The sequence below is a fragment of the Nomascus leucogenys genome, chromosome 5 (genome assembly GCF_006542625.1).
Source record: "Nomascus leucogenys isolate Asia chromosome 5, Asia_NLE_v1, whole genome shotgun sequence".
Taxonomy (NCBI): Eukaryota; Metazoa; Chordata; class Mammalia; order Primates; family Hylobatidae; genus Nomascus; species Nomascus leucogenys.
The window spans coordinates 10,482,985-10,499,272 of record NC_044385.1 but is presented as its reverse complement, the minus strand read 5'-3'; the positions used below and the strand labels follow the sequence as shown (position 1 = coordinate 10,499,272).

At 36.7% G+C, this 16,288-nt stretch overlaps 1 protein-coding gene across 6 annotated transcripts in view; it reads left to right on the top strand.

Annotated features, from left to right (window-relative positions):
* The window catches only part of RYR2 (ryanodine receptor 2), a 787,631-nt gene that overhangs the window by 637,180 nt on the left and 134,163 nt on the right, over positions 1–16,288 (top strand). For all 6 annotated transcript variants that reach the window (XM_030812625.1, XM_030812626.1, XM_030812624.1 and 3 more), the window contains 2 exons: positions 3,734–3,783; positions 15,352–15,412. In XM_030812625.1, the coding sequence (XP_030668485.1) occupies positions 3,734–3,783; positions 15,352–15,412 (111 nt within the window). The remainder of the gene's footprint in view (positions 1–3,733; positions 3,784–15,351; positions 15,413–16,288) is intronic.

The following is a 16,288-nucleotide window of genomic DNA, read 5'->3' as shown; positions in this document are numbered from 1 at the left end:
AGAAATAGTCTGGCAGCAAAAGTGTGATCGATGAGAGTGGGAGAGTGGGGAGGCCATGGCAGGCACTTGGAGGCCTAGACAGCAACCCAGTCTATAGTGTTGGAAGTGCTGCCTCAAATAGGCAGTGCTGCCCGCTGATCCGTTTAGCAGATGGGTCTTTTTTTTCTTCTTCTTCTTCTTTTGAGATAGAGTCTCACTCTGTCACCCAGGCTGGAGTCCAGTGGCATGATCTCGGCTCACTGCAACCTCTGCCTCCAGATTCAAGCAATTCTCCTGCCTCAGCCTCTTGAGTAGCTGGGATTACAGGCACCCACCACCATGCCCGGCTAATTTTTTTTTGTATTTTTAGTAGAGATAGGGTTTCACCATTTTGGCCAGGCTGGTCTTGAACTCCTGACCTCAGGTGATCTGCCCAAGAGCCACGGCGCCCGGCCTCGTTCAGCAGATATTTCTGAATGCCAGCTATGTACGGCATGCTTCTGAGGCCTGAAGGTAAACACACACACAATAACACAGTTCCTAACTTTAATAAATTTAGAAGTACAGCTGAGTAGACACATACATATAGGGGTAACTCTACAAGAAGTTGTGATGAGTGTCAGTGGAGGCATCTACAGAGTGCTGGGAATATAGAAGAGATGTAAACAGGAGCTGGGGTGAGAAACAGGGAAGAGAGAAAGTCAACATGCCTTGGCGATGAGTAATATGGCAAGGAGAAAAAGGTCCAACTTGGTGCTGAAATTTCAACTCTGGGTAGTTGGAACATTGTTGATATCATGAATAGAACAACGTATTTCAGAAAAAGAATCGTTTCTAAGAAGAGGTTACATTTGGTCAGGTATTTATCAGAGTATAAGGTACCCGCAGGTCATTCAGTTGGAGAAATCCAGCAGATTGGAAATATTAGCATGTGGGGTTAATCGAGAGATTAGAGCAAGAAATGACATATTTGGGGATTATCTGAACATATATATATAATGCTTGAAGCTCTGAAAGTAGATAAAACTGAAGGAGAGTAGAGAAAGAGGCAAAAGGTTTTGAATACCCTGGAGAATTATTACATTTACAGGGTTTTCGGAAATAGGTCTTTGAAGAACATCAAGAATGATTAATTAGAAAGCAAAAAAAAAAAAATACTGTAAACAAAATCCAAGGAGGGTAAGAGTTGCAAGATTTAAGTATAAACAATGCCACGTACTGTTGACAGAACTCCAAAAAAGAAAAGGTTATTATCTTTGCTGATTGGGGCATTGGTGAGCTGCAAAGGAGTGTTTCAGTACAAGACAATGAGTAAATGCTGAAGAAGTAGATGCCTTATAAATTCTGGAGAGTGTTGGTAATGAGGGGAAGCAGAGAAAGGGGACAACAGTATTATAGAAAATATTTTTTAGAGAAAATATAGGCTAAAGCTTATAATAATTAATCCTTATAGTTTCTATGAATACCATGCCCTAAAAGCGGATTGCACAGGAAGGGAAAGAGTTACAATTTGCTCTCTTTGAGGACCTTGCCTTCTGTATCTGTATTTCTCTCTGGTGGCACATGTGGTGAGGAATCAGCAGAGATTGTCAAGTCATTTTTCTCTGATAGATTTTCAGGCATTACATATAATTTGATAAATGAGACATAGAGCAGTCTGCCATTATAGCAAAACATCCTAGGTTTGGATTAATTGAGTAAGACCTAATCCTAGCATTATAAATTCTGGATCATCAAGAATATCTCAGAATGTTTCACTCTGGATACTAGAGAGGAATAGGTGAAATACATGACTTAAAATAGATTGGAGTACAGGGATCCAAAGTATGTACAATTCTAAACTGAATTATTCTCTTTAGGCAAAGGCAGACCCTTTCTGAGTTAGCACACACAGCTGTCAGCCATAAAGCTCAGTAGATAAGGGCACCTATGTACCATTCTAAACTGAATTATTCTCTTTAGAAAAAGGCAGACCCTTGCTGAGTTAGCAAGCACAGCTGTCAGCCATAAAGCTCAATAGATAAGGGCACGTGGACAAAGTTTCTCCTGTTTTATTGTCTTAAAATTATAGTACAAAGATAAATAATGCAGGTCAAGGGCCTCATGACTAACCTTATGTCTAGTAGCCACTTTAACAGATCATTGTTTTAAAAATGTTTCGTTCTGATAAGAAATTCCCCCAAACCTCAGATTCACTCAGACGTTTGTAGATGAACATTTTCTTGGAAAACTACAAAATACCCTACATAATTTTCATCAATACATGAATCCACATTGTTACAGAAGTGAGGGGTGATGGCCAAAACTTACTGTAAAAGAGGTCAACCTCACAAACATTACCTTCTCTGCTTCCCTCCCTTCCCATCCTGCCACTAATCAGCCACTTTCATGGTATTCCATGGCTGGTCTGTATCCCTAGTCCTGGGGAGCTGTACATTTGATCACAGCTATTAACGCAGAGTTTTGAAAGAGAATATAGTCAGTGAGGACTTAGCTGTTCCCATTATTGGGAAAAATCAAGCTGAGTGTGGGTGGTACTATACAAATGGATCTTCAAGGTTAGATTTTTTGGGGTAAGTGCTGGCTGGGTAGAGCCTGTGCTCTCTGAGAGCTGAGAAGAGTGTGAGTAGATGTGAAATTAATGTCACTTGTATTGGCAGAGATTTGCAAATGGCCCCTGAGAGCATCTGGGTATGGACCTCTGGCAGCGTGGGCTGGGAGCCATACCAGAGGGCTGGATGTCAGAATGCTGACATCCTTATTTTACTGAGTTTATTCAGTTTAATGAGTTTATTCTTGGAATAAACTCATTCTGAGCTGAGTTTTGAGGGATGAGTAGATGGGAGGATAGCATGGAAATGAGTGAAGAGTATTTCTCAAAATAGGGACCTGTGAGGATCCCACCCAGCTGAGGCTTGGTGAAAAGAAAGGACAAATAGCAGGGATCTCCCAGGTTGAAGGGTCTGATCTGAGAGTTAGTGGATACCAGCGTTGTCAGGCTGAATGCTGAATGTGGGCAGCCATTATTTGGAATGGCTCATTGCTAATTGCCATGAAGAACTCAAAGACACAGGAACCTGCTCTGGAGCAGATAAGAAATATACTGAACTTATTGCTATCCAGAGACTTTAAGTTATCACATCTGTAATGCTTTCCTCTGAGTGATTATCAGTTGCTCAAATTCTGTTCCTACTTTACAGTATTCAAATTCACTGGATGCTTACGTTATGTAAGGAGTGTGATCAAGGTTGGGGAAGAAGGAGATTTCAAATAATAAAACATATTAAGACTTAAAGTAACATTGTATGCCCAAAGCACCATACGTCTGTTGTAAAATAATGTCCATATATATATATATTTTAAATCCAGAGTTTCAGTGGTACATTTGGGCAGATAAAACCAAATTTTTTCTTGGTGGTTTTTCAGTAGTTATATCCTTATGGGGTTCATATAGATTGCTTTTATATTAATTAGCTTTGCTTTCAATTTTTTTTGGTTTCTTATAATATGTGCTTTTTTAACCATGTTTGTTAAAGATATGCACTCAAAGACTCTTTCTTTAATACCTTTACTCCACATTCTGCTCAGAGAATTGATTCTTTCTGCGTGACATCATGTTGCTTTTTTCCGGCTCATATATCAGCTGTTTTTTTTTCTTTTTTCTTCTTCCTTTTTTTTTTTTTTTAATTTCCCCCTGTCTTTTCTACCTTCCCTTCCCCCTTCCCTTTTCTCTTTTGTTTTCTTTTGTCTTCAGCCTATTCTGCAAACTTGGAGTTCTTGTCAGGCATAGGATTTCACTATTTGGTAAGGAGACCCTTGAAAAAATACAAGCATGGCCATCACTTGGTTTTCTTTGCCATTTTTGCACTGTGTTGTGTGCTGCGATGTTGCATGGATGCATGTTTGCATGGCTGCATGCATGGTCGTTGCAGGTCAAGATAAGGTCCTCGAGGTTGTTCATAAATAGCATTATGTATGGTGAAATTGAGGACTCTATCTTTTTTACACTAGTCCAAAGCATAACTGGAAGTAAAAAGACTATTATTAAAGAGCAAATGAATGAAAGTGGCAGGCTGTGCCGTATTTTATCTCAGGGGTAAAAACAAAACAAAGCCAGACCCTTGGATTTGTGTTTGGTTACCTCTGATAGATTAAATAATGAAATGTTATAAATCAAAATTGTAAACTGCACTTATTTTTTTTAATGCTCTTGACTACAGATTTGCATGTCTTCTGCATTCCAAACATTGGAACGTCATAGTCAAGACACTGAAGCCAAGGAGCTTCGGAGCTTCACTTGGCCAGAGTGGCTTTTCTAGCACCACTCACTCCAGAGTCAGTTTCTGTTTGTTTCTGAGAATTCACCTAGCTGGAGTCCATGTTCCAGAGCACCTGCTTCCGGACAGCCATGCAGGGTGGGCACTCACTTTCCGCAAATTTTCCCTGCCGTGGGGCTTTAGAATCTCTAGTGGCTGGTGGAATTTGTGTTTCACACTTTCCTGCATCTGATTTTATAAACTGCCAAAGAAAATGTGAGCCCTTTGCTCTCTAGGTTTTCAGACAGTGTTGGGGTAATTTTAGTAATAAAACATTGAATGTGTTGCTAGAGGTATTATAAGTTCATTTCTATTTACAGGAAAAGCTAAGGATTAAAAAAATTAGGTCATTTCTACAAAGTCAGTTAAACTGAGGAATGGGTGTGTATATATATATATATATATACATACACACGCACACACACACACACATATGCACAAGTAAGTTCTTCACATTACATTTTTTGAGAAATAATAGTTTCTGGATATAGTAGGTTATTGCTATATTTGGTTTCTAGTATTATATCCAATATTTGGTGCTCTTAAATTTAGTAATGAAAATTTGTACTTCATTAAAATTGCCTGAGTTTTTACATTAATATTTCAGTTATTTAAAATCAATGGGGCAGTTATCTTTAGAATAATTTCTGGTTCACTGACTTTTGTTTAACTTCTCTTCAACAGAGAAATATTTTCATGGGCTTATTCAGGCAGGATTTTCATATACTCTTTAACCCTCTCAGAATAACAGTGGATTCAAATATTCTCCATTTGTCTTCAGCAAGTATCGTCTAATTATACATATCAGCTGCCCTTTTGCAGTCTTATTAATGAGCATAATAATAGTTTCTATGGTGCTATTTCTAACTTCCTGCTTATTGTATATTCTTCTTTTCCTGTTATACCTCATATAATTTCCTTTAAAAATTTTTTTGAGGTATTCCATACCTGAACTACAAAATCCTAAGCACATCTTGGCTAGGTGTGGTGGCTCATGCCTGTATCCCAGCACTTTGGGATGTCGTGGTGAGAGAATCACTTGAGGACAGGAGTTCAAGACCAGCTGGGGCAACATAGCAAGACCTTGCCTCTATAAAAAAAAAAAAAAAAAAAAAAGCCAGGTGCAGTGGCGCACACCTACAGTCTTAGCTACACAGAATGCTGAGATGGAAGGATCACTTGAGCCCAGAAATTTGAGGCAGCAGTGAGCTATGATCACACCACTGTACTCTAATCTAGGAAACAGAGCAAAACCCTGTCTCTAATACAAGCAAATAAAAAGAACAACTTGATGAAAATGTGTATGCATATACAACCATTTAATCATAGCTCAGGCCAAGACATAGAATGTTTACAACATGCCAGGAGCCTCCCTTCTGCCATTTTTCAAATTATAACCATCTCCAAAGGAACTATATGTAGACTCCATTCTATGAACTCTTTTCAGCTGTTCTCGAAATTCCATTTTTGTTGAATATGTCATTTAAGTTTGGTCACTGAAGATAAATGTGTAATACAGTTTGTCATGCTTGTTAGGGGGGAAAAACTAGATCTTAACATGAGTTCCTTCCCTGTGTGGTCCTAGTATTTCAATTAGATGTTGTGGTTTCATCCCTTAGCCTTTTAATACTATTATTTTTATGTTTAAGGGGAATTTATTGGAGACCTGGTATGTGTTTCTTTATATCTCAAAGCATATTTTTGCACATTTTTATATTATTAAAGTGTATGTTATTGTTTCAAATTTGCTTTGATATTTGCCTATAAAAATATAAACTTCAGGATGGCTTTGTTAATCAAATATCTAGTACGGATTTGCCAAATTATTAGAATCTTTAAGTCTTTTTTTTTTTTTTAACAGAGTTTCGCTCTTGTTGCCCACAAAGCTGGAGTGCAATGGTGAGATCTCATCTCACTGCAACCTCCGCCTCCCAGGTTCAAGCAATTCTTCTGCTTCAGCCTCCCAAGCAGCTGGGATTACAGGCACACGCCACCACACACGGCTAATTTTTAGTAGAAACGGGGTTTCACCGTGTTGGCCAGGCTAGTCTCAAACTCCTGACCTCAGGTGATCTGCCTACCTCGGCCTCCCAAAGTGCTGGGATTACAAGTATGAGCCACTGTGCCTGGCCAAATCTTTAAGTCTTAAGCATTTAAGCTTTACATATTACGGGTATTGGTATAGTATTTAAACGTCACATATTATGGGCTGTAGATGCTAATATGACATCCTAGAGAGAATAGTGGGTTTGGAATCAGAAAACCTAGCTGTAAGTCCTATTTTTCTAACTTAACAGCTGAATGATTTGGACAAGGGACTTAAATTTTCTGAACCTGCATTTTTTTCATTGTTAAAGTGGGCTAAAATACCTAATAAACCTAGAGATCAATTTTGTGTAAAATTCATGTTAAAGTGCTATGTAAAGTATAACCTTATAGTTTTCACATATAAGATGTTTCTAGTCTTATTAAAATTATTAGATTTTATTTATCTAAAGCTTATTATACTTTATTTACATAAATTACATACTAAACTAGGAGACTTAGCCCTACACACAGGGCCAGGTGCAGTGGCTCACGCCTGGAATCCCAGCACTTTGGGAGGCCAAGGCGGACAGATCACTTGAGCTCAGAAGTTCAAGACCAGCCTGGGCAACATGGTGAGACCCCATCTCAACTAAGAATACAAAAAATTAGCCATGCATGGTGGTGTACACCTTTGGTCCCAGCTACTCAGGAGGCTGGGGTGGGAGGATTGCTTGAGCCTGGGGGGCAGAGGTTGGAGTGAGCCAACATTGCACACCACACACACAAAAATACACACAGTAAAGCTTCTATAATACACCCATTTCCAGAATGAATCAGAAGTGTTATAACCCAACTATTTACTTTTAGATTTATCAGCTATGCCAATGTGGATTTTTCCAAACAGAGAGACCCAGTAGCATATATGCGGTGCTTGTTTGTGTATGGTCATATTAATCTATTTTTTTTTTCATTTTCTTGCATTCTGGCAGGAAATACATTGATTATCAATGGGATTACAAGTGTGAGCCACCGCGCCCAGCCGAATCTTTAAGTCTTAAGCATTTAAGCTTCACATATTCCCTGTACTATCTTGTATTTCCTGTACTATCTTGGTTTAAAGATTTTTTCGTGACCTAAACCTAAGAGTAAATTAAGGCAGAATTGAAAGTTGAGGTTAACAAGAAAATACTTGAGTTTTGTGATGATCAGAGAAGGTAAGGATTTAGAAAGATACACGTTAACCTTAAATATGTCAGAAAGTGGAGACAAGACAGGAGCATTAAAAAAAATGAAGAGACAAAATAGGTGTTCTGGTGGTAGTAACTGTGGTGAGCAGAGTTTGATGGGTAATGGAATATTTATTCTAGGTTGGCTGCCACATTGTAATTATATCTCCAAACCTGGCCTGTGGTTGAAATACTTTTCTGACGTATGAAGTGAGGATTCTCAAAACTTTGGCTTTTATATTTTTTGTTTCTACTTTAAAATATTTCTCCTGTATTGATGGACATTATACAGGAATTAAGATAATAGTGTTTTTATGCCTCATCTATTATTTTTGAGGCATTTAAACCATTTTATTTTATGTTTAGAAAGCTAAGGTTTTTAAAAAGGAAGACAAGCGATATTACCCACAGGATTCTGATGAATCAATTAGAATAATTTATGGAATGAAAAAGAAAGAAAATAGCATCTTGTCTAAATATAGGCTTCCCTGTTTGAATTCTGAGATGCTTGCTAGTGATTATAAGTTGGTGCACATAACGAATTTTGGAAATCCAGGTAGGACAGAAATAGGACGTAGGCAGGTTGACAACTGATATCCTTATCATTTGCCATCTTCAAGAACCCAGTGTTGACTAAAGAAATAGTGCTTTTATTCCCAGAGTTACCCCTGACTTTTACTACCTAGAAATTCTGATTACTATTTTCAAGGCAGTTAGAGGATACATCAGCCCTTCTATTACAGTCTGTTAGAATCTTTCAATCATTTTTAGAGGAAGCAGCATCTGATAACTAAGAGTCCAACAGTAATAATGATGGTGGCACAGGTGGTGCTTATCAGAGCGCCTTAAAGGCTTTCTTTTTACATATGAAAATAAATCGAATGCCTTAATGATACCCATTTTATGCATTCATTCAATAAACATGTCTTGTATGTCTGCCACATGAAAGGCACTCACTCAAGATGTGAGGATAGGAAAATGAAAATTTATTTCTCTTTCCACTCCGGAACCCAGACCAATATGCAAACATCTTTCGCTTGTGCTATTGCAGGAGCATACTGCCCATTCTCTCTGAATCCTCTCCTGCTTCTCTCAACTGTGTTCCACAATGATCTTATCGAATCTTCTCAAAACACACTTCTCCGATCACACTCCTGCATATTCAGTGGCTTCCCATGCCTTTAGGATAGAAAGCACGTTTCTTAACCTAGCCACGTTAGTGTTTCACCCTCTATTCCCCATGGGCCACTCCATCCTCTTGTCCCAGCCTAGTCTCTCCTCCTCCCTATGCTTCTTCAGCTTCCTTGGCCTTCTCTCTGCCTCTTGAATGTGTTAGATTCCTTTCTGCCCAGGGTTTTTGCACATGCTGTAATTATCGCCTGAGTAAAGGACCCTCACACATAATTACACATCTCCTCAATCCTTCACACTCATAACAAACTATCCATCCTTCAGACTTCAGTCCAAATATTACTCTCTCAGGAAAGGCTTCCCTGACCTCCCTGATAATACTCCGTCCTCCTACTATTAGAACAGTCTCTGGCGCCGTGTACTTTTCCTCCATATCACTGATGGTGTGCTTACCGGATTAATATCTCTCTTCTCTCGCAAAAACTCTCAGCTGTGAGGTCTTCCTGTTGCATTCTCAGTGCCTGGCAGGAAGTCTGGCACACAGTGAATATTTGATGAATATATGATGAATGAATGAATGAATGAGCCATCCAGGTCCGGCCTTCAAGGAGCCTACAGTCTAATAGAGAAGGTAGATAAATACACAGACACTTACTATGAGACAAGTGCTAAGAACTTGGAAATTTTCTTACATTCACGAATGACACAGCTTTCCTTTGTTTATTTTGCTTAAGAGATTATTAAGAAAAATGTAGTACCTAATTATCCTACAATTGGTGAGAATCATGTTTTTTTTTCTGTTATTCCTTAAGAGGTCCATGAAAACACTTAGGCCACTTACAGTGAAAAGAAAATAACACATAATTAATGACCCTTAAATTAATAAGATCGTGAAACTCAACCAACAATGATCCTTTCAGTTTCAGGAACTATTTGAAAAGGTGGGCACGAAATATTTGTCACTTATAGGCCTTTTCTACTTTCCAGTTTTCTGGTGCCTTTTTAACATCCTAGTGAAATATTGAATGACCTGGACACTCCTCAGAGTTAGTGGAGAATTTGTGAATTAATGACATAGGTACATCTAGGAATACCTGATGTTATTACAAAAAGCCAGTATTTTGTAATACAATGAGCATAATATTGACCTGGAACCCGATGTCTAACATTATTAATACAACTCCAATATTAGCTACAGGAGTATTAAACAAGATAAATATTATTATGTGTTTAACGTGAAGCAGTAGCTGTTGTTAAAATATTCAGTTGTTTTCTAGGTGAGTATGCCTGACTTATACCAGTGCATAAATCTTAATGTTACGTTTGGAAGAGTTTTAAAAGTAGCTACTGAGTAAAGTAATACAATGGATTCTATCGACTCTTATTTCTCCCTAATCAATAAATTAGTGGATTAAGTTTATGTTGATACTTCTAATATCTCTCCCGAAAAACACTGACATATTTAAATGATGATTGCTGTCGTATCTCAGAAGTTATTATATTAGAAAATTAATATGTTTGTATTATCTCTAACAAGGCTCAGATTGTGCTTGTGTTTGGCAGGACACGTATAATAAAAGAAAAATTGGCCAGGCGCGGTGGCTCACGCCTGTAATCCCAGCACTCTGGGAGGCCGAGGCAGGCAGATCATGAGGTCAGGGGATCGAGACCATCCTGGCTAACAAGGTGAAACCCCGTCTCTGCTAAAAATACAAAAAAATTAGCCAGGCATGGTGGAGGCGCCTGTAGTCCCAGCTACTCGGGAGGCTGAGGCAGGAGAATGGCATGAACCCAGGAGGCGGAGTTTGCAGTGAGCCGAGATCATGCCACTGCACTCCAGCCTGGGCGACAGAGCGACACTCCTTCTAAAAAAAAAAAAGAAGCTAGAAGAATTACTTAAAGTACTCAGAATCACTGTGGATAGAAGCATATTTGAGGATTCAGTGTGCCATTAAGTTGAGAGTGTAATGGTTCAATCATGCGCAATCTGTCACTCTTTTTTCTTATCCTTGTTATTCGTAACTGGAGGATCATTGAGATCTTTCTCTAATTTAAAAATTCTGTAGTACTATGACAATATGCATGGCCAAAACAACTATTTCCTAGATTTAACTTCTTATATATACTGTAAAAAATCCTATTTTTTTAGAGAAGTTCAGAAATATTGGAATTAGATGCCTATAATGAAAGTAATAAAGTATACATAGCATTAGAGCAGCACAGTATTAGAGCGATACAGATAATTCTTTCAGTTGAACACAGCATTATAGGAGAATTTCCTGGCTTTGAAAAATGAGTGGAATATGTAGTTATTCAAAATGTGTCCTCAGTTTGACTGAAACTCCTCACCAAATTAGGGAACCAATAATTTTACTCTGTTCAATATCACAGACTTTAGAAATAACAAAGTCATTGACACGCTTCAGTTTCTCTCTGTTCCCTCATAACTGGGAGAGAAATTTATAAGTTCGGGCATAGTGGTATTTCACATTATTCATAGAAGTCTGCCAAGATTAATCATTTCTTCAGAGAAAAGAATACAATAATGGAAAAGTAGAGAAAAATAGAAAGTAGAATGACTGCTATCACTGTTTCCAGAAGAGAGAGAAGTCAACATTCTGTGAATTCTCAGTATATCAGATTATAAGACAGAACTGGCATATGATATGTCAGACTTAACATTGAGAATTCCTGAGTTATAGAAACTTTATTTTAAAAAAAACGTGGAATTAATATGCAAAAATTATTTATATTTATATTATGTAATTTGTTTTTATTATTTAGAGAGTCGTATATGAGAGTTGTTATAATTTTTAAAACCTAATGCTGTCCCTATTGTTATTAGACCCAGGTGTAAGTTATTATTTTAATTATGTACTTTTTATGTTTACATACACCTTGATGCACTGATATAAATACACAATCTTAAGGAAAAATAGGCAATCTATCAGTGTTTCCCTAAGTGCTCAGAGGTGATGAGAGATGTGTATCTGAGGACAAGGGAAATAGCTGGGTCCTTGAAATACTGTGAGTTGAAAAGTATCAATCTTTTGGTTTTTACACCACCCAGAGCAATGAAGCAATTATGTAAACTTAAGTACATAAAAGTCCAGTTGCCACCTGAAAGTTTTATCATCTTACAAAACTCTACTGGCCCTTCCTGTTCTTCCTAATACCATGATTGACATTTCTGATTATGGTAATCTGGATAGCTTTAAGAAGGACAATATTTAAGTCATTATTTTACTGAAAAGCCTCACCACGTGCTTTACCTCTTCAAGACTAATCATTATTTTAGGCTTCTTACACATGCCAATGGGATTGACACTTTTGCCTGATCTACAAGTTAAAATATTGAAGACTCTACTTTTTCTGCATTCTTAGAGTCCCTTTCCCATTTTTTACATAGAGGTGTTTCTATTTAAAGTTGTGCTGTGTCTAAAAGGGGTCTACCAAAATGTAAAAATGTGTGGAGTTTATAGTTTATTCCTTTAGCAATCACAGAAATTTCATATTCCTAATACACAGTTTCAGTCAGCCCACAGAATTTGTCTGGCTGCTGGTGCTGTTTCCTACTCTTCTTACATCCCAAAGTCAGTCCACAAATATTTTAAGGGCCTGCTGTATGTCAGACACTATTCTAGGTGCAGGGAACAAAGCAAACAAAAATCCCAGCCTGTCAAGCATATATTAATAGAAGTTTAAAGTATCCCTGGCCACTCCTCATGGAGAAGGGCACAGGAAAACTGAGTACCAAGTACAAACACTGATAATCTATAATAAGAGCAGATTGGAAGGGAAAGGGACAGACAACTGAGTATTTAGGAAAATGCCTCTCTGATTTGGGGCTGATTAATAGTGGCATAGGACTCATACACGCTGCACTGGATCTCTTCTTCCTCATGGGCCTTCTCTTTCCCATTGTCTATACTGCATCTTTCTTATCTTCTCTACCTCCAAACAATGGAGGCCCTAGGCCTTTTTTCTTCTTACTTATATTCATGCTGGCTAGTTTCATTTAGACCCACGATGCTTAGAATTAAATGTACGTTTACAATGCCCAAGTGTATAGCTCCGGCTTAGATCTCTTCCCTGCACTGCAGACTTTTTGTTTTTAATCAATTGCCTATTCTACATCTTTACCCAAATTACTAATAGGCCCATCACACTTAATATGTGCAAAGCAAGGGACAGGACCCCACCCCCCACCCCCCACCGCATCCCCTTCCTCCCACAGTCTGCTGCTTCTTGTGCTTTTTCTGTACCATTCAGTGGTGCCACCTTTCACCTACTCAGGCAGAAAACCTTAGAGTTATCCTTGACTGCTTTCTCGCTCACCTCACATTCAATCCATAAGTAAATACTACAAATATATATTCTCAAGTTCTTCACCACTGATATCCTACTCTCAATTCACCATCATCAGTGAACTGATTCCGTTCCTGCAGTAGGTCCCTAATTATCTTCCACTCTTGCTCTTCCAGAATTTCCCACATAGGGAATTAATTCTTTGAAAATATAAATCATATCATATCCCAACCTGCTCAAAACCTAAGAATGTCTTCCTACCGCACTGAAAATCCAAGGGCTCGCTCAAACCAGGCTCTAGAACCTGACCTCTCCCAACCTCTCCAACTCATACTCTGCTTCTTTCCTCTTACTCTGACCACGTTAGCCACTTGACCCTCTTTGCTTGCAACACCAGGTTCATTTTTTGCCTCAGAGCCTTTGCATGTGCTCTTCCCAGTACCTGGGTCTCCTTCTCAGATACATGGATGGTTTGTTTCTTAATGTACTTCCAACCTCTGCTCAAACGCTGCCTCCAGGAAGGACTCATGAGCGCTCTCCCTGTTATTCTACCCAGTTTCTGTGTGTGTGTGTGTGTGTGTGTGTATACTTTATATTTATATAATATATAATATAATTACATATTATATATTATTTGTTATATATAATATATTTATATAATTACATATAATTTATATTACTATATTTATATAATTATATATTTATATTAATATATTTATATATTTATATGTAATTTATATAATATATATAAATTATATATTTATATAAATATATATTATATATAATTTATATAATATGTTTATATAATTATATGTAATTTATATAATATATATTTATATAAATATATATTATATGTTGTATATTTATATAAATATATAACATATATTATATAATTATATATAATCTTTTTATATATAACAAATATTTTTATAAATATATTTAACTGTGGCCTGCTATTATGTTATATGCTATTTTGCTAAATGATTTTTTTTTTCTTTTTGCTTACTGATTCGTTATCTATATCCCCCTTTAAAATGCAAGTACCATAAGGACTATTTTGTTCATTACTGGAAATTTGAGAGTGCCTGGTTTTAATCTTTATTTGTTAAGTGAATTAATCATCAAATGAATACTTCTAAGAGTTCCAGGAGAAGCCCCAGAGCTGGCATCTGCCAATGGACAGGGAAATAAAAAGTCCTACCATTCTGCTCATTTTGTCTTCATTATTACCAGGAATTCTGAGACTTGAAGCACAAGATGAGGGAATATTTTCATAAATAACTCAGAATCTCAGTAATAAATACCTTATTTTTTCTTATTCGTATCATATCACTAAACTGGCTTGCCCATGTTCTAATACAATTATTAATTTCAGTATGTACTTAGGTCATTCATTTTAGGTTACTTTTTTGTATAAAGAATATAACATATGCCAGTATTACAAAAACTTACATTCAGATAATAGTTGTCAATCTCAGGACCCAGGAGATGATTGTGTGTGTGTGTGTGTGTGTGTGTGTGTTTGTGTGTGTGTGTGTAATGAGGAACTGATCATGTCAACCTGTATTGTAAGTGCTCAAATTATTTTGTCACCTTGAATTCATCATTTTATTTGCTTTCTGTATCCCCTTTACAAAGAAAAATATATGTAATGCTTTTATCACTCATATTTCCGTACTTCGTTGTAAAATATGCCAATCAAAATGAGTGAATTTTCTATTACTTTCAAGAGGAGTTACTACCATCTCAAAATCTCAGAGGAGTATTATTTAACTTCTTTAGCGTCTGGTTTTTTTTTTTTTTTTACATGATGGTTTGGTGCTTTTTGGTTTTTGCCAAAGACCAATAACATTCAAGGAAATTAATTCACCTTCATGCAATTGAATTCAGGCAGATTAATTCATCTTAATGCAGTGGGATGAAATAAGAAAGCAGAAATTTTTGGTGCAATTAAAATGGAATTAAAATTTTTAAACTTTAAGCCCACCTTATTTCATAAAGAACATGAGCTGACTTTAAAAGTTTGTAAACAATAAGATTTAAAAATACAATGAGATGGGAGGGAGAGGGGATTATTGAAAACCTCGGTTAAAACTCTTTTAGTCTGGTGCAGTGCTTTTGAATGCTTCTTGGGCATGTCAGCTATTTGATGAGACATGCTTTATTGCTTTTCTACTTACATTTGCATAACCACTTTTAAGCAGAAAAACTGCATGATTTCAAACTTGATTATTAAAAAACCTTTTAAATTATTACTGTTGAGTTGTGTCATTGACTAATTTTTCTAGCACAAATATTGGTAGAAAAGAAGAACATTGAGAAATTCTCAGGGCAATTTATACGGCATTTTGTTTCCTCTTTAGGCAATGATGCAACATCAATTGTCAACTGTCTTCATATTTTGGGTCAGACTTTGGATGCAAGGTAAATGGATACATTTTTACCTAAATAAATTACTATAATAATGATACATGTATATATATATAACAATGTTAAGAAGGACCCAGTGTCTGGATTTTATTCTTTGGATTTATAATGAAGTCTTTAGTGTAGGTGAAAAGAAAAACTTTTTAAAATTAATACAATGGCAGCTTATTTCTATGATGATATATAGATTATTATTTAATGTCAAATAATTTCTGTAGCAGCTAGGACCATAAAGGAGGGTTGAATTGGTAATGTATCATGCAGGAAAAATGGTAATCTGACAACTCTAGAGATCTTATTAGCTTCCAGGCATGATATTTGTGTTTAACATTCATAATAACATTTGGCTTTTTAGGAAACAGAGTTTTATTCTCATTTTACAGATGAATAAAGTGATGTTTAAGATTGCATACTAAGTGTGTAGGTAGATGAATTCCCATCTGTGTGCTTTCTACACTGCCCTGTCAACTTGACCAGAAATCTAGCATGTTGACCAAATACAAAATCAGTTCATTTAGCATGATCGATTCAGCCTTTAAGCCATACATTTAGTTTATATCTAGGATAAATCTAAATAAAAGTTTATAAATGTCTCCTAAAGAGAATATTCCACAGTACTCTTTGATTATCTATTCTTGCGTTTAAGATTTCATTTAAGGTCTTTTCTATAATAAATGCAGAAAGGAGACGCCGTTACAGACCTTCACTTCCTACTAGAAATAGTGGCATTAGGGTATGAAGCAGTGGCTTCGTTAGAAAAGACTTGATTGCTACACCTTAAAACACAAACATTCTGTATCATTTGTTGAGTTGGTCTAGCTGGCATGAAATGTCTTTTTTCTACCCATCGCCTCAGGAAACATTCTAGTTTTG